Here is a 24,925-nt window from a genome sequence, read left to right as displayed (position 1 = left end):
TATACCCAACAAGAGTTTTCATTCGGCTCATGTTTCATTACAGAAAGCCAGCAACACAATGCTGTTTCACTATCATAAAAAGCCACATATCTCTGCAGTATTATGAAAATATAATCTATTTCTAGGCTACAAAAAATATTGGTTATATCTTTTTTACTTCTAAAGTCTTCAATTGGTGACATTTTTACTTTATCTGAATGTAATATTTTTTCCTCCTTTGGACTTTTTATTATCAAAATATAGTAGAAGTAATAAAACACTATCTGGTTTGGTGCGGTTTTAGCAGTTTAAACAGGGCATAGGTCTTCTGAACTTAGAGTTCAGTAATTTTATTATTTACTCATAACTGTTGACCTTTAACTATACGAAACAAGAAAATTTTTTTTTGTTATGTTACTTTATTTAGAGAAAAATTAGTGTAAAAAACAATTCTCAATCAAATTATATCCAGGAGAGCTATTTTTATATTTGAGTACTTGCACTTTGGGAAGAAGAAGATCAAACATACCCACACATGTGATCTATGACGTCAGTGCCAGCTGATCGTCAATAAACAAACTATCGTCTCACGTTTTAACAACCAATCAGGTTCGAGATACCCACACTACGTCACTTCAAGGTATCCACAAAATAACAAGAGAACTAACTACTGAGCACTAATTAATGAACGTGATTGTGAATGTGTGAATCATTAAGTACCTTTTTCCCCCACCAAATTTGGGGTGAATGGGTGGTAGTTGCTTTTGTATACCAAATAAATAAACAAACAAACAAACAAACAAACAAAAAAACATACAAGCGAATTTTATATGCTCTTAATAAATTAACAAAGCATTAGTAATTAGAGGAATACTAATCTAGTTTGACCTCGTGCACCCTCATAGGCAAGCCTCCGCGTTGTCCTGGGTGTCAAAGGAATACTCTGAGATGCAGAAGTATAAGGATCTAAAAATGAATAACATTTATATCTAATTATGAATAATGAATAACAATAACGAATATTATCTAAAAGAGCAAAATGTAGTATTTCCTAAAAAATATTTTAACTAAAGAGCATTTTTTAGCTACAAAAACAACTTTATTCAATTAACCCCAATGCCCAATTGGATGCTTGAAATTAATCACATGCTTGTGTCTAATCACGTGGTTGTGCATGGTGTTTTAAGGTTACATCTTTAATGCTTGAGTTAATTTTCACTATGAATCAATTTTCGGTTCAGATTTAGTTGTTTACCTGTAGGCGATGTCACGAGTGTGAGATCGAACCTGATTGGCTGATCATGCATGACGTGACTTGCAAGTTTCCAATTGTCTTAATAAGAGGGATAAGTTTAAGCACATGCATGGCATTGGACCAACGGAATGTGTGAATTTTAGTATTAATAATGATTTTGTTTAACATAACGTCTAAACTCCTTTAAACCTGAGAATTTATTTTGTTTGATTTATAAAACAATCATTCTTTGGAGTCTCATAACTCACTGTTTTATACAAGCGTAATTGCTTCCTTTATGCACATTTAACATATACAGTGCTTGAGCGTAAAGCAGTGCTTGAAGGCCCATACAAATGTGTTGTATTTGAAGAAGCAGAAATTCTGAGATTCAAAATTGGTCACAGCTCTTTAGGAAAACATAGCATCTTACTAAAAAGTAATATGTCATCTTATGTAAAGAGAAAAGTTTTCAGCTAATAAGTGTGACTCACTTATGTGAATCAGGCTCTCACTAGGCTAAGGTTTAGAACAACTAAGCTAACAAACCAAATTGAACTACTAAGGCTTAGAAAAATACAAAGAATTATGCAAACATGTTTATTCGGTTTTCTAAGAAAAGACCGAAAGTAGGTAACATGGATTAGACAGCAAACAATAGTTTTCGACGTCTTTGTATAAATTAAACATTTAACTAGCAAGGGGCTGGTCTTATAAGCTTCGGAAACTTATAATCTTAACTTAAGAAACTTATGATATCTTGGACTGATATCTTCGTGACATTAAATAATCAAAATGGCAATCATAAACAAGACGTTTCAATGAAACTAGAAAAGCAGCAGTTGCAAATTGAAAGGCATATATATATATATATATATATATATATATATATATATATATATATATATATATATATATATATATATATATATATATATATATATATATATATATATATATATATATATATATATATATATATATATATATATATATATATATATATATATATATATATATTATATATATATATATATATATATATATATATATATATATATATATATATATATATATATAATATATATATATATATATATATATATATATATATATGTATATATATACATGCATTACAGGTACTCCGAACACTGATGTTTCTCCTATTCTATCCTCATCAGACATTAAAATATGGAATAAATATAATAATATCAAGGAATATCAATTAAATTAATATCAAATCAGATATAAAAATATTTCGTACATTTATCAAAGCGATTATGCGATTGCTGACATTCATCGAAGAAAGTCGACATTCTCTTGATTTAGGTCATTCACAGTAATATACACCGAAGAGCCATTACATTATGACCACCCTTCATCTATAACAATGGGCTCGTCCAAGTTTTCATGGTTTCTTGCCCAGGAACAATGTTTTCATGGGCACATTAGGACCCATAATCCTCATAGAACAACCCCTGACTTCTGTAAGCTACTTAAACATAGTTGAAGACCAGGTTCACCCATTCATGACAACAGTTTTTCCTGCGGGGAATGGTGTTTACCAACAAGATAATGCACCATATCATAAGGGTCGAATCGTCATGGATTGGTTCGAGGAACATTCCAGTGACTTTCAAGCTATGTCTTGGCCCCCAAATTCACCAGACCTTAATCCAATAGAGCATTTGTGGTCCTACTTGGAAAACCAAATTCGTGCTGCCACGCTACCCCCTCGCAATGTGAGGGAGGGAATTGCAGGACCTGTTGGTGAGCGCTTGGTACCAGATACCTCAGACTACCTATCAGCACCTTGTGGAATCAATGCCACGGCGGGTGCTAGCAGTTTTGAAGGCTAAAGGTGGTCCTGCATGTTATTAGCAGGAACCCTACCATGGGCTCCATGGAATGAAATTCCATCTGGGAATGACGTCACGTTCCAACGGGAATTATTTTTCCCCACCACGAACACCTTGGAAAGAGTTTCTTGGCTGGAATTGGAATCGGTTTCATTCCAACCAGTCTCCGGCACCTGGAATCGTCGTTCCAAGGAGGGAATGATGAATTTTTAAGGACTAAATACGATATTTCGTCGATGAATGTCTTAATTTTTTTCTATTTCAGAAGAGAAGATAACAAAATTTCTAAAAGATAAACGTGCCCGAGCCATTTTCAAGACGATAATTAAAAGAGAAATGTTTTGTTTCATTAGTATGTGTGAGCGAAAAGATACTTTCAGAGTTAACTAAGAAATTACGGCAAACTAAAAATAATTATGCTCTCATTATATAATAATTGTTACTATTTCTATGTTATTATTACGGGATGTATTACTTGGCCAATACCTTTTTCTGAAGTTCCAATCATTTCTTTTTTTAATTTTCTTTCGATGAACTTTTAATTCAACTTTATTTAACATCCTTTCGAACGATAGTTCTTTATACTATACACCAATGGCAGCACATTTAAAAGAATTTTTTACAGGCATGATGTATTATAAAGTAAACAATTTATTTATAATAAGAAATACAAAAAAGAATAAAAACGTTTCAAAAAATATTTATGAAATTTGTATTTTATGTTATTATGTTATTATGTTTTTTTAGTCTAATGAAAACAAAAAACACTATAAAAATAAAACAATAAGTCAAAAATATTATCTAAATAGCAGAAGCTCGTTTTGTTTTACTCATGCTAATGCTGCCAAACTCAAAAAGAAAATCTAAAGTAAATTGTGTGATTGGTTAAATTTTAGCCACGCCCTCAGAGCGAGTTATCGTGGAATGTCAGATTCCAAGGGAGTGTTCATGGTACGGTATTGAGCATTCATGGAACCAAACTTTCCCAGTTTCACTTTCCAGCCGGGAATCTTCATTCCATTCCCGGTAGTTCATGGTAGGGCCCCAGGGTGGTCATAATGTAATGGCTCTTCGGTGTATATATGTATATCATTGGGTGATTACTTTTATCATCCATAATACTTTGGTGGTTTTGTCCAATAGTTATGTTTAAGAAACTGAATCCTGTGCAAGGGATATGTTTTTAAGAGACGTTAAAAATGTGGTTGGTATTTTATGTAATTGAATAATCTTGACTCAACAGGAAATGTATTGCTTCTATATTAAAGGATAATGTTTTAAATTTATCCTTTCATATATTGAAACTGAATTAATTTTGATGTTTGCACTTACCAAATTGTCTCTTCGCTTCATGTTGTCTTGGAGGTGAAAAGTAATGAGAATAATCTGGATGGTCACTCGAAAATACCTTTTCAGAAACTGGCTCACGGCTGTGACAACCGCCGGACGGTGAATGCAGGTACAGATCTTGTTTGGTCACTGTTTTAGAACACAACCCTTTCTGAACTCTGCAACTCTTCTTCAGACATTGCAATTCAGGGTCTTCTGGAGTACACTTCCTCTTAAGAGGTTCTTTCGCCTGCTGCTTAAATGATACTAATGGATCATTTGGATAAAAACAAACGTCAAGGCATGATTTTTGAGGTACCAGATCGGGTGACATAATACGTTCGATAGTGTTCTCGAAATTATGACGCTTCCTTTGAGTGTCAGAAAATGTACTCAAGCCTTGGAGTGAAAAGTCGCGGTTACTCAAACATTCATTCAGCTTATTTAAAGAGGCGAATTTGAGACATCTTTCCTCAGAAGGTGAAGGATATGAGTTCGATTCTTTATATCCATCACTTGATGCATTTGACCTGAGATCAACTTCCATGACTTGGTCATTTGAGTTGCTGTCTGTCAGGTATGGTTCGTTGCATAATCGCTGGACGTCCAGGTTGACTTCTTCCACGTCCATTCCTCTGCCATCGGAATCGTACTCGCTTGTGTCCTGAAGGTTGGGGGAAAAATTAAAGGAGGATTGGCTGGGTCCATCATCTTCATCATCTTCACTCGAACACGGAGTGTTCGACGCGGAACACTGCGGTGTTCCAGGAAAGGTGAATTCCTTGTCCAATGATGAGTAAAAGCACTGGAAAGAGAAACAATTGAAAATGCATTAAATCGCGTAAAATTATCCATGTTTTTAAAAAGTTTCTTTGAATAATCATGTCAAGTTCGTGGACTAAACAAGACAGTGGTGACAGAGTTTTCTAAAACTAATTGGTTCTACTAACTTGTCATGGTCGCTACGAACACCCTCTTTAAAAACCTAAGCAAGTTGTCATAGTTTATGTTGCATTTAGCTACATTTCAAGGTAAATTTAGAAAAATGTTTTTAATTACAGATAACCCTTGATTCGTCTACCAATGAGGATATTTCACGTCAGCACTGTTGTCTGTGCAAGCCGGATGCGGAATTCGTATTGACCAGCAATTGCCGGGATCGAACCTCGGTTCACCTCATTAGAAGGCGAACTTTCTATCTCCTGAACCCTCGCGGCTCCATTTAATATCTGTAGACTTCTAAATATAGTTATGACTCAACATTAAATAGCAAACATTTCAACATCTAGAGTTGTAGGTATAGAATGGTAATTACGCGTCAACTCCCGATTAAGCGGACTAAATTGAATAAAATATTACATTCATCAGGATTGAATTGATTCAAAGGATTAAACTGAATAAATATTATAATAGATTTACTCTCAGGAAACGTTCAGGTACACTGGGAAATCTTTCAGCTAAATGAGCAAAATCCAGAGAAAGTGGAGTCAGTAATCTGTTTTCAGACAGCATTAAGTTCACGCTGAAACATCAAAACATACTGTAAATAATAATACGAATAAACAGAAACAACAATTCGAGTAGGCAAAATGCCGTTATAGCAGTAATATTCTGTAAAAAAAGGAAACCTCCTGAATAATTTTTGAATATGCTGATACATGATGGTAAATAAAAAAAGCAGATCAATCAGATTCAATCAATAGTTCGAAAGGTTGATGTACTTTTATAATGCCAATAGACTGCGACCGGAGTTATTTTAAGTTTTCAAATTAGACAGAAAAGCATACCTTTGCTGAATATAAACATACTGAAAGCATGAAGGAATTTGAAAAAGATATATATTTGTTTTTATAACCGTCTTTGAACAGACGACCCAATTTTCGGTTCACGGAAATGGGTCGTAAGTTCATTTCCGTTGCCTTGTAATTTTTGAACCTAATCCAGGAGACATAGGAACTCCTGGATCAAATATTGGGAGAAATGTTGCCTTTGTGGATGACTTTTTTTTTATAAACTAGCCCTTATTTGTGTTACGGTTAGCCTGACAGTAAGAGGACTCTACCCTATGATCCGTCTACCATTGAGGACAATTTACGTCAGCACTGTGTTCGGTGCGAGCCGGGGGCGGAATTTGCGAATTTGCAATGAAAGGCGAACGCTCTATTCCCTGAGCCACTACGGATCTGAAAAAATATTGTCCTGGTTTAGTCAAAAGAGTGGTCTATGGTTCCAAGACCATTAAGTTATTATTTTTGGTTTTTAAAACGAGCTTTATAATTATGCATAAAAAATTCGTTGGAATAGTGAAACGAAATACCCATAAAGTAAAATTTATGTTACTTTAAGCCTAAACTTTCAACCGTTTTAATATAGATCGTATGTTAGAGATTGTATCAATTCTCTATTTTTGAAAGAACAAAAAGTCCTTTTAACATAAAGTCAGATTCTGTCTGGGAAAAAAATACATAATTATTCGGTGAAGTACATTTGTGTAACTCATTTTGTAACTTGATAAATCGGCTGCACACCAAACTAATCAGTATACTTGAAGTTTACCTCTTGAATTTTCTGCGGTTGCATCTCAGTACATGGAAATTTTGATCATTAGATCGGAAGTTATTCAGATGTTCCGTTTATATTCTTCCGGACTGATTGCTGTGCACAAAAATAAATTAATTAATGTGCGGTTAAGCACATTAATTAATTTATTTTTGTGCACAGCAATAAGTCCGGAAGAATATTTTTGAAATCGCTTTACAGATGGCAAATAAATTAAGAAGACGAGCCTTCTACCACTCAACCACAGATATTTGATTCTTACGTTGCTTATTTTTTACGTTTACCTTTATGCATAATTTTCCATACGCTGAAAGAATTGATTTAAATTGACAGTCAAGAGCCATGATAGCTCAGGGGATACAGCATTCATCTTCCAATGAGGTGAACCGGGGGATACGTCTGATTAATACGAATTCTGCGGTCAATTCATCCGGCTTGCACCGATCTCAGTGCTGACGTAAAATATCCTCAGTGGTAGTCGGATCATGGGTTAGAGTCCCCCTGCCGTCAGGTTAACCATCGGAGGTGTTCGTGGTTTTCCCCTCCATGTAACGCAAATGAGGCTTAGTTCCATCAAAAATGTCCTAGCTGAAGGCAAATTTCTCCCAATATTTGGTCCCTTGTGTTCTGGATTGGATTCAAAATGACAAGGCTACGGAATTGAACATAAGTCGTAAACCCAAAAAATCGGGTAGGCTGTTCACCGACGGTTATAAAATATGAATAAAATTAACATTCAAGTAAGTCATCACCTGCAGTCTTTCTTTTCTCGTCTAATGAACTGATAGATCGTATGACCTTTGACCTGTATCATCCGTATTACCGTTGCCTAATCTCTCAGGACTGAAAATCAAAATCCCTCGGAAAAAGATGGTTTATTTGGGGGGGGGGGAATTAATGAATTATGTGAGTTTTTGTAACTTAAAATTTAGACTGTACCAATCAATTAGAGTTAAGTGGTTTTAAACCCTAAAGATTGTATCCTTGCTCGCGAAATTCTGATCATTAGAAAACAATTTCGAGAGTTTTTCGTTCTTGCTATTCATACGTTTTTTTTTCTGTCTCATTTTCTGCACACTGCTGTTTTTATTATTAAGAAAATTTTTCAATGAGAGAACTATCAGATTTATTTGTTACAAAAGTTACAAGTATTTAATAAAGTAACTCAAACAAAAAAATACGAAAGGATTCCTTTGATTAATGTATAATAATGTATATATTTAACGAAATTAAGATGAATCAAAATTTAAGTCAATGTACTGGGTTAGAAAGAATACATGTTACACAAAACTTAATAATTACGTGATTATTTTTTTTAATATTTTTTTCTTAGAGCAATAAAAATTTTATTTTTTACTTACACAAATGGATTCAATGATGGAAAAGATACGAGAAAGAGTTCTTCCTATGCATAGAAAAAATAATAAATAAACATTTGAGGCATTAAAAGCTCTCTGAAAAATAAACATTGAGTTTAAAATTAGTCTCAAGAACGTATTTATACATTATTTAAATGACATCGACTTATTTAAAGATATATACGGGTGCAGAAATATTACACTAACTCTAATTCAAAGAAAGTTTATTTTTGTACTTGAAATTGTAACATAAAATATCGTCTTCACTAATTAATTAGCAATTTTGAGGTCCTCCCTTTGAATCATTAAGTCCTAGCACGTGAAGATTCAACTATTAGATAAAAAGTTATTTTAAATACCATCATTTTATATTTTTTTGCCCACTATGCATGACCAAACCCACATATTGGAAGATTTATACGTACTTAAATCTTGGCATGCAAATGGGTGGCCAAGAATTAAATTTTAGCTGTAACATAATTTTTTCGACACTTGATTGACTCGAGCACATATATATTTTACTTTTGATTACATAATGATACATTGACACCATTAATGGGGAAGTATCGAAAATAAAATAAAATAAAAAGTATTTTTGTAAGATTGTACTTGCAAAATCATTTGGTAAAGATCTCAAATAGCCGATAAATCTTTAGTACTCAATAATATTATCCTCAGTTTTTTAGATAACTTTCCACCGTTACCATCTTTCATATCGAGTTTCATAAGTTAACATTCATAAGTTTCAATGATAGTTAGCGCCATTAGCTATGCTTAGTAATGTTGAAGCTTTATTAGTCAGCTTGCTGATGCATAAGAACTATTATTCTTAAAAAGGTATGATCATACAAAATAGAATTTTTCTTAAATGTTAAGTACAGAAAATTATTTACTTTCGTCATTTCTTCTTCAAATGTTACACCATAAGTAGAACTAGATTTCAATTTTGAAGATAATCTTGCAGTATTTGAAAGAATGCATTCAATTAGATCAGCCATTTCTCTAACATTTTGAGCAAAAACAATCTATAAAATAAAATATATCTCGTATTTTCTACTTCAACAGTGATTTTACTTGAATTTTTAAATTGTCTTTTTTATACATTTTGTTCAAGCATGAAAAACACATTAAGTTTTAAGCATTTGAAGGTAGTTAATTTTTAAAAGTGCATCTACTTGAAAATAATACTCGTGCTATTTTAAATTTAAAATTCAAATTCATCACTAACGGCAAACATTTGGTAATAAATCACCTTATGCCACTAAACAAGTATCATAATAACAACGCGTTCTTCTGTTCTAGACTTTTATATTTTTATATTTTAACGTGACTTTACATTCATTTTAAATGCTCTCAATCAAACTGGTTAATCGGTTTTACAAAATCGGTGAATCTTTCTTCCGATAGTTTATAACCGTGAAAGGTACCGATACTATCACTATTGCAATTCTCACGCTACTTCGCTCGTCAATCTTTCATTTTTAAATATTAATGCCACATGAATGCAAGCATTTTTTTTCCGTTTAAATTTTTCTCCATACATTATCATTTATCATTATTTGTGGTCACATTATCACTATTTGTGGTCATGTTAAGAATCGATATAGTTGTCATACTGGTCGGAATAAATTTCCTATGATACAAACATGAAATGAAGATAATCAAGGGAAAAATATCTTTCCTTAGAAGGAAAAATGATGTTGTACTTAATACAAAATTTTTAAAATATTTCATATACTTCTGAACCCTATTTATTTAATTAAACAGTATTGTTAAAAAAATGAGATTTGGTACTTAATAATGACTAAGGATAGACGCAAAATCACAAAGAGATGAAACAATAAAAAAAGACATACCTTAAATTTGCAAGTGGCATGCTTTTTACATAATTCAAATGCAGACCAATACAATTTCGAAACGTTTTCTACATCACTTTTTCAAAACATAGAAAGAAAAAAAATTTCATTTATTTGGTTATTTATTTATTTATATTACTGTAAACATTTCCTGAGAAATTGAATTTCAAAAAAGTCAAATATTTAAAATCCGATTTCTCAGGAACCATTGAACCAATTTCGCTCGAATTTTGTATTTCACCATGCAAAATTATATTCTTTAAAATGGTACAAGAAATCGTATACCGCGTAATTAAAAATCGAACATTCTTAAATGTTAAAATATAATGAATATTTATTAAAAGTATTTCTTTGCGTGGAATTAACTTTGAATAAAAAATTTTCAATTGGTTTATGCTTCTACTTGCTTAAAAAGTTCAGCGAAATTATTTGGATCATATTTTCCAGATTGCGGCTACCCCCGATTTTGTAACTTATAATATCGTCTGCACTTATTAATTAGCATATTTGATATCCCCTCAACCTCGAGCCACTAGTCCCAGAACGTGAGAATCCGATTATTAGATCAAAAGTTAGTCAGGGTCCGTTTTTTTTCTTGCCCACTGTACAGTGCCTTAAAAAATCCAAAGAAAAATTATCCAAGGAAAGTAACGTAACTCACATACTTGGCAAAATGAAACGAATTTTTACGAAATTAATCATACTATATTCTTAAACAGACATATTTCAATGTTTTTAAAATGTAACTTTCACTAATTTCATCAATTATAATTATAAACACTTCGAGAATCCTTACATTTTTTGGAACCTTTTCGCAATTTGTCCTACAGCTCTGCGCATAATCAAAACAATTAATGTGCATTTAGTTTTAGTCTAAGGCCTTCATATTTGAATAAGTGAAAACAACTTAATACAAATAATGTCATATGAAAGGTTCATGTGTTCTTGGAAAATCATGAATTATTTATTAATCCATTCTAATTTTAGGTTAATTTAAATTTATTCATTGCTTTTTGAGCAGAAATCAGTCTAAAAAATATCTGTTGCCAAGAAACTTTCTATTAACTCTTAAACATTAAAACAAAAGCATTCCCAATCAAACACAAAACGATGAATGAAAAGGCTTTCAGTTCTAATTTCATTTCTTTTTATTGTCCCAACTTGTTACTTAGCAACGGGGAAACACAAAGTATTTATCCTTCGTCGATCACACAGTTATCTTAAATTACTCCTACTGCTATAATAATATTGCTTTTTTTTGGGTCTGAGCCAAACATATGTAGCTTCCTGGCTCCCCAATTTTTTATCCAATTTTTTTTCAAAACTTCGTCTACCCACCTATTCATGTGTTCATCATGTTATGCATGTGCTAAATGATCACATTCATTCACAGTAACATATATACAGACTAGCAGAGTTATTGCACCTAATTCGGAGAGCTATCACACCATAGTTATTAGATTCTATGTATTTTGATCCATATAGTAGAAAAGAACTTAATGATCTTACATTGTTTCTCTCGTCTCCATTATAATGATCCAACACATTTCGTATTTGAGGTAGAGGAAAGAAAGTTGATGATAGAGGTTTTCTGCTGAATGGATGGAAGAAAGGCCTCTCGTTAAGACGATAGCAGTTCTCTCATCTGCCACTATGTCCGCAAAATAGAGATGTGGTAAAAATGCTCCATAATCCCGAATGTAGAAAGAGATTGTACCTCTGAAAGATAATTTTCATTAATGCACGTCCTTCAAGCATTACGTGAGAGGGGATTTTTGTTCACAACATAAGATAAAATCTTATGTTGTTGTTGTCTTTGGCCATAAAAGCAGAGGGGGTGCGATGGTTCTTGTTTTCCAGTGGCGCCATCTATGGCCGAGAATTTTATTTCTTCCACACCATCACTTATAGGACGAACTCATTCATACATCCACAGATCGTAATTTTGACCTGAACCAGAGAACGATCAATCTCCGATTCAGTACCCCCATAAGAAATAAGGCCGTTGAGATCACCAAGGTCTTTTGGTGACGTCACATAACGTGGTGTAGAGCTGATAAGCGATTAGCGGCCAATTTCAAATATTTGTCATTCATTGAGCAACAGTCCAGTTTGTCCGTCGGATATGTCATTATAAACCATCCATATCAAAAATATACATAGCATTATTTTACAACTTTTAACAATACCATATGCATGCGCAGTTCCAAAATGTAATGGGAACTACAAAAATGAGCTTGAAGTATCAGTTTTTAAGTTTCTGAAAAGCGAGGAAATGAAATGAAAATGGATTATTCCATTAAACGAGACAATTATCAACTAACTGTTAAGAGTCGAGTAAGTGTTATTTATCTTTTATGTTTTAATATTTGTTTTTGAAGACTTAATATTATTATAAAGAAAATTCATTAAGTAATTAAAAAGTTTATGCTTTTTAATTACATAATAAAAGAAGTTGTATTTAAGAATTATAATATTTTTGGTATTTTTTATTGTTAGCAAATATTAGAATATGAAACTAGCAAAGTATTCGTACTATAGCAAAACTTTTAGACGTGAAATAAAACAAATTCAAACATCATTTGCGTTGTTTAAATAAATATATAAACAAGTATATATAAACAAATATCAGATGTCATTAAAGAGTTAAAATTTTTATTATTTAAAAAACTAGTATGAAAAGCTTTTATATTTTTAAAAGAACGAAAAATAATAACAATGTTGATTGGCACTTGAAGTTTATTTATTCCTAATGATAGCTCATGAATAAATTTTGAGTTTGTTCTAGATTAAATATGCTTTTCCTAATTTATTCCCATTTTTATGTCTATCTTAAAAGTCTGTCTTATAAGTCTATCTTATAAGTTTTTTAAAGCTTGGATTTGTCATTAATGGTACTTACTTTGATTTTAATAAGGGAAGAAGATGTAACTCTGATGGAGTGGTAGACGAAACGATGATGGTGAATTTCTTCTGATTAAAGACGGATTTCTCTGGAAAAGGCAACAGCATTTTGAGAAAAAGATCAAAATACATGCTTAAGGAATAATATTTCAAAACTAATTTCAATAACTTAAAAATAAATAAACGAATAACGTGTAAATTAAACAAATCAACTTACTGATGTTTATGAAATGGTTAAAGAAATAAATGATGCCATCAAAGCTTTAACTAAATATGTCCGAATAGCCCAACATATTAATCCATGCACTTTATATGTCAACATTTTTGAGAAATAATTTAAATACATTGCAAAATACTATATGTATTTCTTATTTTAAAAAAATGGAACACTACTATATCACCATTTTTCATTCACAATGTGTTCTGTAAATAATAATATTAATAACCTATTATAGATTTTAAATGTTTAAAACTAAAACGACAAAAAATGCAATTATGCAACATAAAGTTCAAATACTGAGATTTTTCGCATAAATTAGTTTAAAAAAATTATAGCGACTATTAAAAAGTAAGATCATTCAAGGAAAATAGTTTATAATAGTAAAAACAATAATAAAAAAATTAATAAAATTTATAAAAGTGCATGCGTGTCTGAAATATTTTTGTACTTTATGCGAATTTCAGAACAATTTTTTTGATATTTAAAACCTTTAAGTGGTGTGCTGAATTATAATACTTTGTTTTTACTCAACGGGGAAAAAACTGATTCTGCAATGCATTACGTAATCAACAGTCTTAATATATCTATTTAGAATATAAGAATCAATAACGAAGTTACACTAGTAGACGCGAATTTATATTTAAGTAATACAGGAACAAAACGTTATAAGAATCTGACGACTCACTATTGGAAACAGCTGTATCAAAACTTTTAAAACCGGTTTGATTGCTAGAGATGGTCTTCATAACCATTTTTCATCTGGAAATCGAAAGGGTTGTTTTTTTTTATCTTGCCATCTTTATTCATTATTTACCACGTTTTGATAATATTTTCCTTTATTTTTTTTTTACTTTTGAACCACTAATGTGCAATATTTGTCAGCATTAATTTAATATATATATATATATATATATATATATATATATATATATATATATATATATATATATATATATATATATATATATATATATATATATATATATATATATATATATATATATATATATATATATATATATATATATATATATATATGTGTAAAATGATGCAGTCGGACCGAGCAGGAAAACAGACACAGGATTTAAATTAAATCAGAGAAACTTTTATTTGATCATTCTTAGTTGAGTGGGAGCGAAGAAGTGATGTTTACTCCATCAGCAAACAGTCTTTCTGGTAGGGAAAATCTTGCAAAATATCCTAAAATGTCTATATTTAGGGAAAAGAGGGAAATCTCAGAAATTACTATTGGTTAATTAAATAGATCACGCGATTCTCACAAAGCTTAAAAGGAAAAAAAATATCTTTATTTAAATTTATGTATAGTTGGCTAAAAATAGATTTAGAAACAGGATGTGGTTTCTTAAAAGTATCATTAAGTGCTTCGATTTGAAGAATTAAGTAGTAATAAATTAGGAGTTGTTTTATAACGAAGAAACTAACATAAAAAGATTAATTGAAGCTTTTTATGTTACATCCCCCCTCGCCGAAAATTTTTTAACTACTATCAAAAATTTTAAAATTTATCTTTTTGCAAAACTTTCCCTATGATGACACAATTAAAATTAAAAAAAATCAAATTGTACTTTTAACAAGATTTCAAAGTAATATGAATTATAAAAAATACATATAAGTACACAATATAAAAAAAATTTCATGAAAGTCTCGAGAAAAAAAAAATTGAAGTAGCGCTACCATCAAAATGAAGTGTTAGATCTTCATTTTCAATAGTTTTTTGTGATTTAAGTTTTTTTCAGTCCTTTTTGAAATCACAGTAAATAAAGTTATTACTCATACTAACACAATTAAAATAAACTTTCACTATAAGAAAATTTATAAAAATTTTCTAAAAATGCAAATATTAAAAAACATGAAAATACAAGTGATATGAGATATACAAATACAAATTGACACTTTTTCCAAAAAAAATTTCAATCTGAAATTTTTCTTCAGGATTTGTACATCTTGAAAATAAAATGTATAAAGAAAATTTTGACACAATGGTCCTTAATCTGAAATTTAGGATTTCAGTGTTGTTAGGGGAAAATTTTTGCTGGATTAGGGGCTGTATTCCCCAAAAAGAGGAAAACAGTCCAGTTAAGTCCCTAGTCTCAACAATGGTGTGCTGGAAGATCCTAGTTTCAATAGATGCTTAAATTTAAATTTTCTTGGTTTTCACCACAGAGAGAAACTACCATCGCCCCAGATCCTTCAGATTGGGTAAACATTGAACTTGAAGAAGAAAATTTGAAAGGTCGGATCTTCCAGAAAAAAGGGGACCACATGTTCATTGAACCATGTGTAATGTTGTCATATTCGGTGTTTTTAATTTATTTTAACAATGAAAAATCATTAAATTTAATATAAAATATAGTCAATTCCATTTAAATAATTACATGTTTTTTATTCGTGACATAATTTCAGTTTGTCAGGTGGGTGGTACCTTCGCAATTTTGATATATGAACTATTTCTGTATTTTCTTTATTATGAATATTCTTTTTATTTATTTTATAATTAACATCAGAAATTTTTTCAAGAATTATATATGGACCGGAAAAAGTTGGGGTAAGTTTCCTAGTATTGGGGTATTTAAAATCTTCATACATTACAGTATCATTTGGGGAAAATTCAATATGAGTGAATCTTGCATCATAATAAATTTTATTTTTTTCATGATATTGTTTAGTTCTTTCAACTGCAATTTTCCTTGCTTCTTCTATTGGTGGAAAAATTTCTTCAGATAAAGGATGATTAAATGGGAGAGTGCCAAACATTAAATAAGCTGGTGAGAATTTAGTTACCGAATGTGGAGTTAAATTATATTCTTCGGTTACTTCTTTTAATAATTTAGGCCAAGGAATTTTTTTAGAAGAATCATTAATTTTACATTTTAAACGTGTTACAATGGTTTGTCCTAAACGTTCAACTTTTCCATTAGTTTCAGGTCTATGGGCTGTAGTTAACAATTGTTTGATTTTGCTATGTTTAAGAAATTTTTTAAAGTGGGAAGAAGTAAACGCGGCATTTCTATCACTCAAAATACTGTTAGGGGTTTGAATTTGAAAAATTTGGTGCAAAAAATTTACATAAGTTTTTGTAGTTATTGATTTAGATGCAAAAGACCACATATATCGAGTGTGATGATCAATTACTAAAGTTAAATATTTTTTGGTAGAATTGTAATAATTAAAACCACCTACACTATCAATTGCAATTATTTCAAAAGGTTTGTCAACTGGGGGCATTTCCTGAAGTAACCCAAATCTTTTCTGTCTAGGTTTTTTATTAATTTGACAAGTATGACAATGTTTGTTAAAATTTGTTATGTCCAAAGTAATATTTTCCCAATAGTAAACAGGAGTAAGTAAATTAATAGTTTTTTGAATTCCGGGATGGCCAAATTTTTTATGAGTAATTTCAAGTAATTTATGCCTTAAAGAAAATGGAACAACAATTTTGGTAAAACCCTTTTTACGTATACACAAAACATTATCTATTTTAATAAAATTTCCAGTTAAATTATCATTTTGTTGGGCTTCGCGAATTTCGTCTAATTGCAAAAGATGTGAAAAATGGCTTACATTATTTAAATCAACATTACTATTGTGTTCAATATTGTCAGGAATATCACGGGATAACATGTCAGCTTCAAAGTTTAAGGTGCCTTTTGTGTATTTTATATCATAATCATACATACTTAATAGTAAAGACCATCGGAACAATCTACCTTTTAGATTTTTAACATTTTTTAACCAAACTAAAGCCGCATGATCTGTATGTATGGTAAATTTATTTCCAAATAAATAATGATAAAATTTGTTTAATGCATCAACAATAGCAAGACATTCCAGTTCTGTGATAGCATAATTTTTCTCATAGTCTCTAAGAGAACGAGAATGGAATGCTATTGGATGTAAGACACCTGAAACATCTGGCTGTTTCAAAATTGCTCCAACACCACTTTGACTTGCATCAACAAAAATATGACATGGTAACTTAGGGTTAAATATTTTCAAAATTGGTTTACAAACTAAAGCATTCTTTAAAATTTCGAATGCTTCTTGACATTTGGGAGTCCAACACCATATTGTATTTTTCTTTAAGAGATTATTCAAAGGTGCTTTAATTTTAGCATAATTATTTATAAATTTATTATACACATTTATTGAACCTAAAAATCGTTGAAGAGATTTAACATTAGTTGGAGGTTTCAAGTTTTTAATTGCTTCAATGTTGTTGTTATCAGGAGTTACTACACCATTAGATATTTCATATCCCAAAAATTGAATTTTAGTTTGCAAAAAAGAACATTTAGAAGCTTTTAATTTTAAGTTTTCAAATCTACATATTTCAAAAATTTCCTTTAGATGATTTAAATGTTCTTCAAAATTATTAGAATAAATTATGATATCATCAAAATAATTAGCAGCAAATGAAACTTTATGTTTAGTGAGTATTCTACGTATTGTTCTTTGAAAAATACTAGGGGCGTTCTTCCACCCAAATGGCAATCTTAACCATTCGTATAACCCACTATTGGTGACAAAAGCAAGTTTTTCAGTGTCCTCAGGGTTGATTGGAATTTGCCAATAACCACTTACCATATCTAGCCTACTAAAATAAACACTGTTCCCTAATTTATCTAGAAGAGTTTCTATAAGAGGTAATGGTTCTGCATCCGATTTAGTAATTTGATTTAATTTTCTGAAGTCTATACACAATCTACTTTTTTTATTTTCATCTTTTTTATAAGCTAGAGTTACTGGAGCAGAATAGGGAGAAAAGCTTTCTTTAATTATATTATGCTTTAACAATTCTTCAATTTGTTTATCTATTTCCTCTTGTTGTTTTGGGGAAGTTTTGTATGCTCGTAAGGATACTGGTAAGTCTGATGTTAATCTTACCCTTTGAGGTTCAATTCTTATTGTCCCTACATCATATTTATCTTTAGCGAAAATATCTGAAAAATCTTCTAAAATTTCCTGAAGTTGGAAATTTTTTTCATCATCTTGAATTTGCATAATTCCATCAACATGATTTTGACAATGTTGGCCACCATTATCACATTTATTCTCAAGAACATTTGAAAATTCAAGATTATTTTCAGTTTTGCTATTTAAATCTTTATTTTTTATCCCATTTTTCTTATTTTTCCTTAAATTCACTTTGTTTACATTTTTATTTTTGTTTATTCTCACGTCCAAAATTTTATTTTCCATAACTTCTTCCTTTTGTTTATTATTATTTGATTTAACATTTTTTCTCTTATTTCTATTTTTCTTATTTTTATTCTTAGCTTTATTTTTTCTATTGGTATTTTTGTTGCAATCATTAACCTGGATTTCAGGAGAAATGTGTAAAGACAAGTTGCTTTTATAATCCGAAAAAGTGATCAGTTTTCTCTGATTTTGCATGACAACTTGTTTATCACAATCTATCACAAATTTAAACCCATTACATTCCTTTAAACCCAATATGGCATAAGGTAGATCAGTATTTAAAATATAAAATTCCACTGACCTAGCTATATTTCCAATTTTTAAATTTAAAGTACAAGTGTGGTTAAGTTGCAAAATACCTTTTGTTTGTTTTACATTAACACAGTTCTTTCTTTCTTTTAGGACATTAAGTTTTTCAAAAAGTTTAGTTGGGATGATATTTAAAGTACTACCTGTATCAATATTTAACAGGATAGTTTTATTTGTCAAAATCGGGTATTTGTCACTTTCATAGTTGTCATTTTGTATGTATCCGGATACAATTAATTGTCAATTTTTTGGTTGGTCACTTTCTTGTTTATGCTGAGTTTGATTCTCAGTCATAAAAGAATTAGGTTTGTTTACACAATTTTGGCCCCAATGATAAGCATTGGTTATACCAAGCTTATCACAGTATTTACATGGCTTAGGAGGCAACTCCTGGGAAGCCTGGGCGAAATGACTAGTTTGTTGTTTATTTCTTTGAAACTTTTCATTTTGAATTCTAGGTCTAAATTGGGATTGTTGGTTATAACTTTGATTAGGCCGGGAAAAATTTTGATTTTGTCGAGGATTATAATTTGGATTACTTGAGTTGTTAAAGAATGGCCGCCTTGGTACCCAGCCTTGATATTGTGGTCTATATACATTAAATTTAGATTCCGGTAATTTTTTAGTTTCAGTTTGGGGCAAGACCGTAGGTACATCATGAATTATTTTCGAGACAATAGTGAGCCATTCAATTGGGGTTTTAGGTTCTTTTAAAACCAAAAGTGTTCTGATTTGGTGGGGCAAACCAATAGATAGACCCTCAATTATATGTTCATTACTTAAATTTATTTTTCGACCCAACTCTACCTTTTCGGTAAAATATGAATTTAGGTCTTTAGCTTGGCCCGAAAATTTTAAATTTTGAAAATCGTTAAAGCCAAATGGAGGTGAAAAATAATGCTCTTTAAAAATTTCAACTATTTCTTGATATGAATTACAATTAAGACAGTTATTAATATACAATTTCAAAGCTGAACCCTTAATGAATTTTTGAAAATTTCTAACTTTCCATTCGTCATTACATTGCATCTAGAGTTTGTTTTTCGAAGTGTTTGAGCCAGGATGTGAATTGAACACCAATGTCCGGCTCAAAGACTAGTATGTCTGGTTTATCCTGTACACTTTGATCCATACTTAATTTTTGTAAATTATCACTCAATTCTTCTTCAGAATTATCTGTATTGCTTTTGGCATTTTCATCCATTTTAAATTTGTAATTTTTGCCACTCCGTAAGGGCATTCAAATAACCAAAATAAATTTTAACAATTAAATATAGCATTTAGAAGTAAATTAAATCTCATAGTTGCTTATTTATCGTTACTTTACGATAAACACTAATACAAAATTTAAAAAAAAAATATCCAATTGATCCTATTTCATAACATATAATATAATTAAAACGAAACTAAATATCATTTAACATTTTTATGCTAATAATATTAAATCAATTTAATAAAATAAAATTCCTCAAAGAATAAGTAAATTTCAATAACAATAAGTTTTTGAAAATGCAAAAATAAACAATCAAAATAAGAACAATGAATAAAAATTAATAATCATGAAAAATTCATAATCATAAAAATTTATAATCATCACAATGAAATATCAAGAATGAGAAGAAAAAAAATTTCAGAATATAACCAAAATCTATTATTATTTTCGCTGTTCAAACACCACATATTTTGATAATCAAAAAATATTTGTAAATTATTATCAAAACAAAAGCACGGATCGAAGTAAATTTTCATTATATGAATACCATTGAAGAATTTTCCATCGAGGATTATCACTAAACACTGGGAATCACTGCGCGAATCACTGCACTATCACTAAACTGCACACGCGAACAGAATCGTAGCCATTAAGATGAACTTCTGGAAATGTAGAATCGCTGTCACTTTGAAATAAGCAGGAACTCACAAATATGGAACAGATGGTCTTTAGAGGCATGGAATTCTCGAAAAGGGTAAACGAAACATTTTTTTTTTCTTTCTTAATGTTTTCTCCATAGTCGCACCATTCCAAGAGTAAACACGAGAAGAGTTAGTTGAAAAGGGGAATAAACCATCTTCTTCGTTAAGATGAGTCACTGACTAACGCCGAAATTGATAAATTTGCAGACTATGCTTTCAAGGTTCATCCAAATCCAATTAATTTCGCAGCATTGGCAATGAACTGCTAAGCATTCTCTGTGAAGTCTTCGATCCGTTCGTTAAAAGGCTCAAATCTTCCATCATAGTAGAAGTGTGTTCTTTTAGTTAATTTTTTATTTTTATGTTTTGAAGAAGCATTTAATATTATCCTGCGCCCGTTTCATCAGTTCTTAATATCCTGCTCGGCTTGTAAAATGATGCAGTCGGACCGAGCAGGAAAACAGACACAGGATTTAAATTAAATCAGAGAAACTTTTATTTGATCATTCTTAGTTGAGTGGGAGCGAAGAAGTGATGTTTACTCCATCAGCAAACAGTCTTTCTGGTAGGGAAAATCTTGCAAAATATCCTAAAATGTCTATATTTAGGGAAAAGAGGGAAATCTCAGAAATTACTATTGGTTAATTAAATAGATCACGCGATTCTCACAAAGCTTAAAAGGAAAAAAAATATCTTTATTTAAATTTATGTATAGTTGGCTAAAAATAGATTTAGAAACAGGATGTGGTTTCTTAAAAGTATCATTAAGTGCTTCGATTTGAAGAATTAAGTAGTAATAAATTAGGAGTTGTTTTATAACGAAGAAACTAACATAAAAAGATTAATTGAAGCTTTTTATGTTACATATATATATATATATATATATATATATATATATATATATATATATATATATATATATATATATATATATATATATATATATATATATAAAACCCGCTTACAGGTTGGACCACATTCACACATTACTCAATAGAGAGCAACTCAGAGAAAGAGGAACACCCACGTCCTGAGCGGGATTCGAACCCGCAACCATTGGCTTCAAAGTCAGGCGAGCTGACTGCTCCACCAAATATGGAATAAGGGTACTAAAACTTAAAATTTTGTATTTCACGAAATGAAAAATATTCATTTTCTAAATAAAAAGGAAGATAGCGTTAAAGAAATAGTTCCTATATTGAGTTCGAGGAATAAATTATATCAAAAATACGCAATTGCTCTATCTATGTAAAATGTTAAAGAAAAGATGGAAAATGATTAATTACCTGAAGCATGATTGGATTTGATTTGATTAAATGTTTTCAAAGGCAGAGGAGCTAACTTGACAAACACATGAGGAACATGTTGTTCTTCGCACATTCTCTTCCACATGGAATCAGAATCATACTCATATTCGATGACCAGTGTCAGATCTTTCCAAGGTATGTCTTTTGACAGGGAGGAAGCACTTACTGCAAAAACAGATTTATCTTCCACTCTGCAACAAAGAAACACGCACATATGTTATCACAATATATTTTATCACATATTTTTTTGTCATCTCTAAACTAGGGAAGTAGTTTAGAGATGATAAAATAATCTGTTTTATAATTACTGCTCCCACGATATGCAGATATTTTTAGAATCTTTCTCAATGTAGAAAATTGCACTTTAAGAACCCGAAATATGTATTTAGGTGTGTAAAGTAAACATTAAAACGTTATCAAAATTTGACGAATCATTATCGAGGTTTGATCAAATCAAATAGGAACTTATAAACAAATGTATAAGCTATGTCTAAAGCCAAACACTTTAGTGTTTCTTTTTTTTGCCTTTTTAAGTAAGCCTTTTAAAGTGCTATGATGACTTTTAAGTGATTTATAAAGTTGAGTCATCAAAAGTTTCTGGCTTAAAAATATGATGAAAAAAAGCAACAATGTATGTAAACGGAGTTAAATTATTAACTTAAATAATTTTAAACAAAGCTTTAAAAAATGAATGGGAAAGATATTTTACCGAAATACCGAAGTTGAATCTTGCAGCAGAACACTCTCGGGTACTAAAAAGGTAGAGAGAGGGAGCGTGAAATCTTTCAGAACATTCTCTAGTGACGTATAGAACGTATTCAAGTTCCTTTTCAGAATAATAAGAGTCTATATGCAAAAAAAACAAAAATAAATACTAATAAATAATAATTAAGAAAAATAAATAAAATAATAAAGCTTCTTTAATTTGCATGATGATTGTTTATATTTTAAGATATATTTTTATTTATGAACAACGTTTCAATGGTAATCGGTACTTTTCTGAAGCTTTTAAATTGGATTATGTATAACAGATTGACTACTTAAAAAGTTAAACCTATCTTAAAAGTTATGACAACGGAAACACTTATGAGAAGGATTGCAAATGCTTATCGCCGCGTGAATTCCTATGCATTTTCCAAAATGCTACAATTTACGTGATGATTGTTTACATTTTAAGATTTTTTTTAATTTATGAACAACGTTTCAACGGTAATTGGTACTTTTCTGAAGCTTTTAAATTGGATTATGTATAACAGATAAGCAACTTGACAAAAAGTTAAACATATCTTAAAAGTTAGAAAAAAAAAGAACACACTTGCATAATTATCAGTAGGATCGCTAATGTTTGTCGCAGCAAAAATTCCGGCAAATTATCCAAAATGGTATAATTTGAGCGATGATTATTAATATTTTAAGATTGTTTTATCTATTAATAACGTTTCAACGGTAATCGGTACTTTTCTGAGGCTTTTAAATTGATTATGCATAACAGATAAACATTTAAAAGAATAGATCCCTAACAAAATGACATTTTTAAGAGATTCAAATTGGGCGACATAACATGTTAACTTTTTCAACTTTCTCTGAATACGCGAGAATTTTTCGAATCATTAATTAATATTCGTTTTAATCCAATCACCTGTATATTTTAACTCAAAAACCTTTAATGAAAATAGATAATGCTCTGATGTAGAAATACTTATTTAACCATACTTTAAAATGAAGATGATTTTCTTCACAGAAATAGTACTTTTCTTTTAAAAACTGGCACAATGTTTTGAGTTTAGGGTGTATTAAGTGATTGACATATAATTCTGGTATAATATCATTTAGTTGTTTCACAAAATCATCATAGCAACCTAAAAGAAAGACAGGAAAAACCTATTTAAAATAATATTTTGTTGCAAAAAGTGATTTTTTCTTATGAAGGAATTTTTTAGGTAGATAATAAAACTTAATAGCAGTCATTATACTTAACATTTTTGCATGTTAGCCTTTGATGTTTTAAGATAAGATTTATTTATTTGCGAGTTAACAACATTCTATTATTTATACAAGTTTGAAAACTGAAATCTGCATCTGTTCTCTTTCGAATGGGTACAGTTATAAAAGTTAAGTGTACAGGTATAGTAAAGTGATAATACGAAACAGGAATGGAACCTTTTAAAGTGCTACCTGATGGAAAACTGTGGAAGAGTTCCTGTTTCAAAAATATAACAACATTTTAAAGCATGATTGCTTTATCTTGGATGCTAAGGAAAAAATGTCAAAGAGAAGCATTAGTTTTTCAGCTACGACGTAAGGAAATAATTTTCGAAAAAAAAAATTGTTCTTTTCACTACTTGTTTTTTCTGAATTAAAAGTTTCCTTTACATAAATATCAACGGTCTGTTCGTACTTCATGTTATACAACTGTGTAATTCACGTTTTTCCTCTCTCTTGCACCGTTTGTGATAGGCAAATCTAATTTAGAAGATTTTCGTCAGAAGGTGCTCTAAACGTTTCATTTCGTTGCGAATATTTAACTGCTCCAATTTTAAACCTCGTTTAAAACTATAGCTGAAGCCGTTCGAGAAGTGAAGAGAGTGGATATGGATTTTACTAAGCACCTTGTGAATATATTTGTAAATATTTATTTGGGTATTTTTAATTTCGTTTGTTTTTAATATTACTAATTTATTTCATTTGTCCGCATAGGATTTTATGTGAAGAAAACTACCTGACCTTTGGGGCCCAAAAATGGCAATCTTGAGCAATTTTACATTGAGCTGCATCCGAACTACATCCTTAAAATACATCCATAAATATGAGGGTTGCTTTTTAAGTAAGGGCCGTTCCGTTGCGTACACTAATAGGTGACACTTGCGTCACAACGAG

At 30.4% G+C, this 24,925-nt stretch overlaps 1 protein-coding gene across 1 annotated transcript in view; it reads right to left on the bottom strand.

Annotated features, from left to right (window-relative positions):
• Positions 1 to 789: 789 nt before the first annotated feature.
• The window catches only part of LOC107449058 (uncharacterized), a 35,399-nt gene continuing 11,263 nt past the window's right edge, over positions 790 to 24,925 (bottom strand). The window contains exons 6-16 of the mRNA XM_087156660.1: positions 23,762 to 23,907; positions 22,758 to 22,894; positions 22,028 to 22,239; positions 13,077 to 13,167; positions 11,684 to 11,893; positions 10,175 to 10,250; positions 9,212 to 9,343; positions 8,322 to 8,365; positions 5,821 to 5,923; positions 4,405 to 5,206; positions 790 to 945 (exon numbers count right to left, since the gene is read on the bottom strand). Coding sequence (XP_087012786.1) covers positions 842 to 945; positions 4,405 to 5,206; positions 5,821 to 5,923; positions 8,322 to 8,365; positions 9,212 to 9,343; positions 10,175 to 10,250; positions 11,684 to 11,893; positions 13,077 to 13,167; positions 22,028 to 22,239; positions 22,758 to 22,894; positions 23,762 to 23,907 — 2,057 coding nt within the window. The 3' untranslated portion in view covers positions 790 to 841. The remainder of the gene's footprint in view (positions 946 to 4,404; positions 5,207 to 5,820; positions 5,924 to 8,321; positions 8,366 to 9,211; positions 9,344 to 10,174; positions 10,251 to 11,683; positions 11,894 to 13,076; positions 13,168 to 22,027; positions 22,240 to 22,757; positions 22,895 to 23,761; positions 23,908 to 24,925) is intronic.

This window comes from Parasteatoda tepidariorum, chromosome 2 (genome assembly GCF_982258835.1).
Source record: "Parasteatoda tepidariorum strain Cologne lab strain chromosome 2, Ptep-v5.0, whole genome shotgun sequence".
In the NCBI taxonomy this organism is placed as follows: Eukaryota; Metazoa; Arthropoda; class Arachnida; order Araneae; family Theridiidae; genus Parasteatoda; species Parasteatoda tepidariorum.
This window is presented reverse-complemented; position numbering and strand designations above follow the sequence as displayed.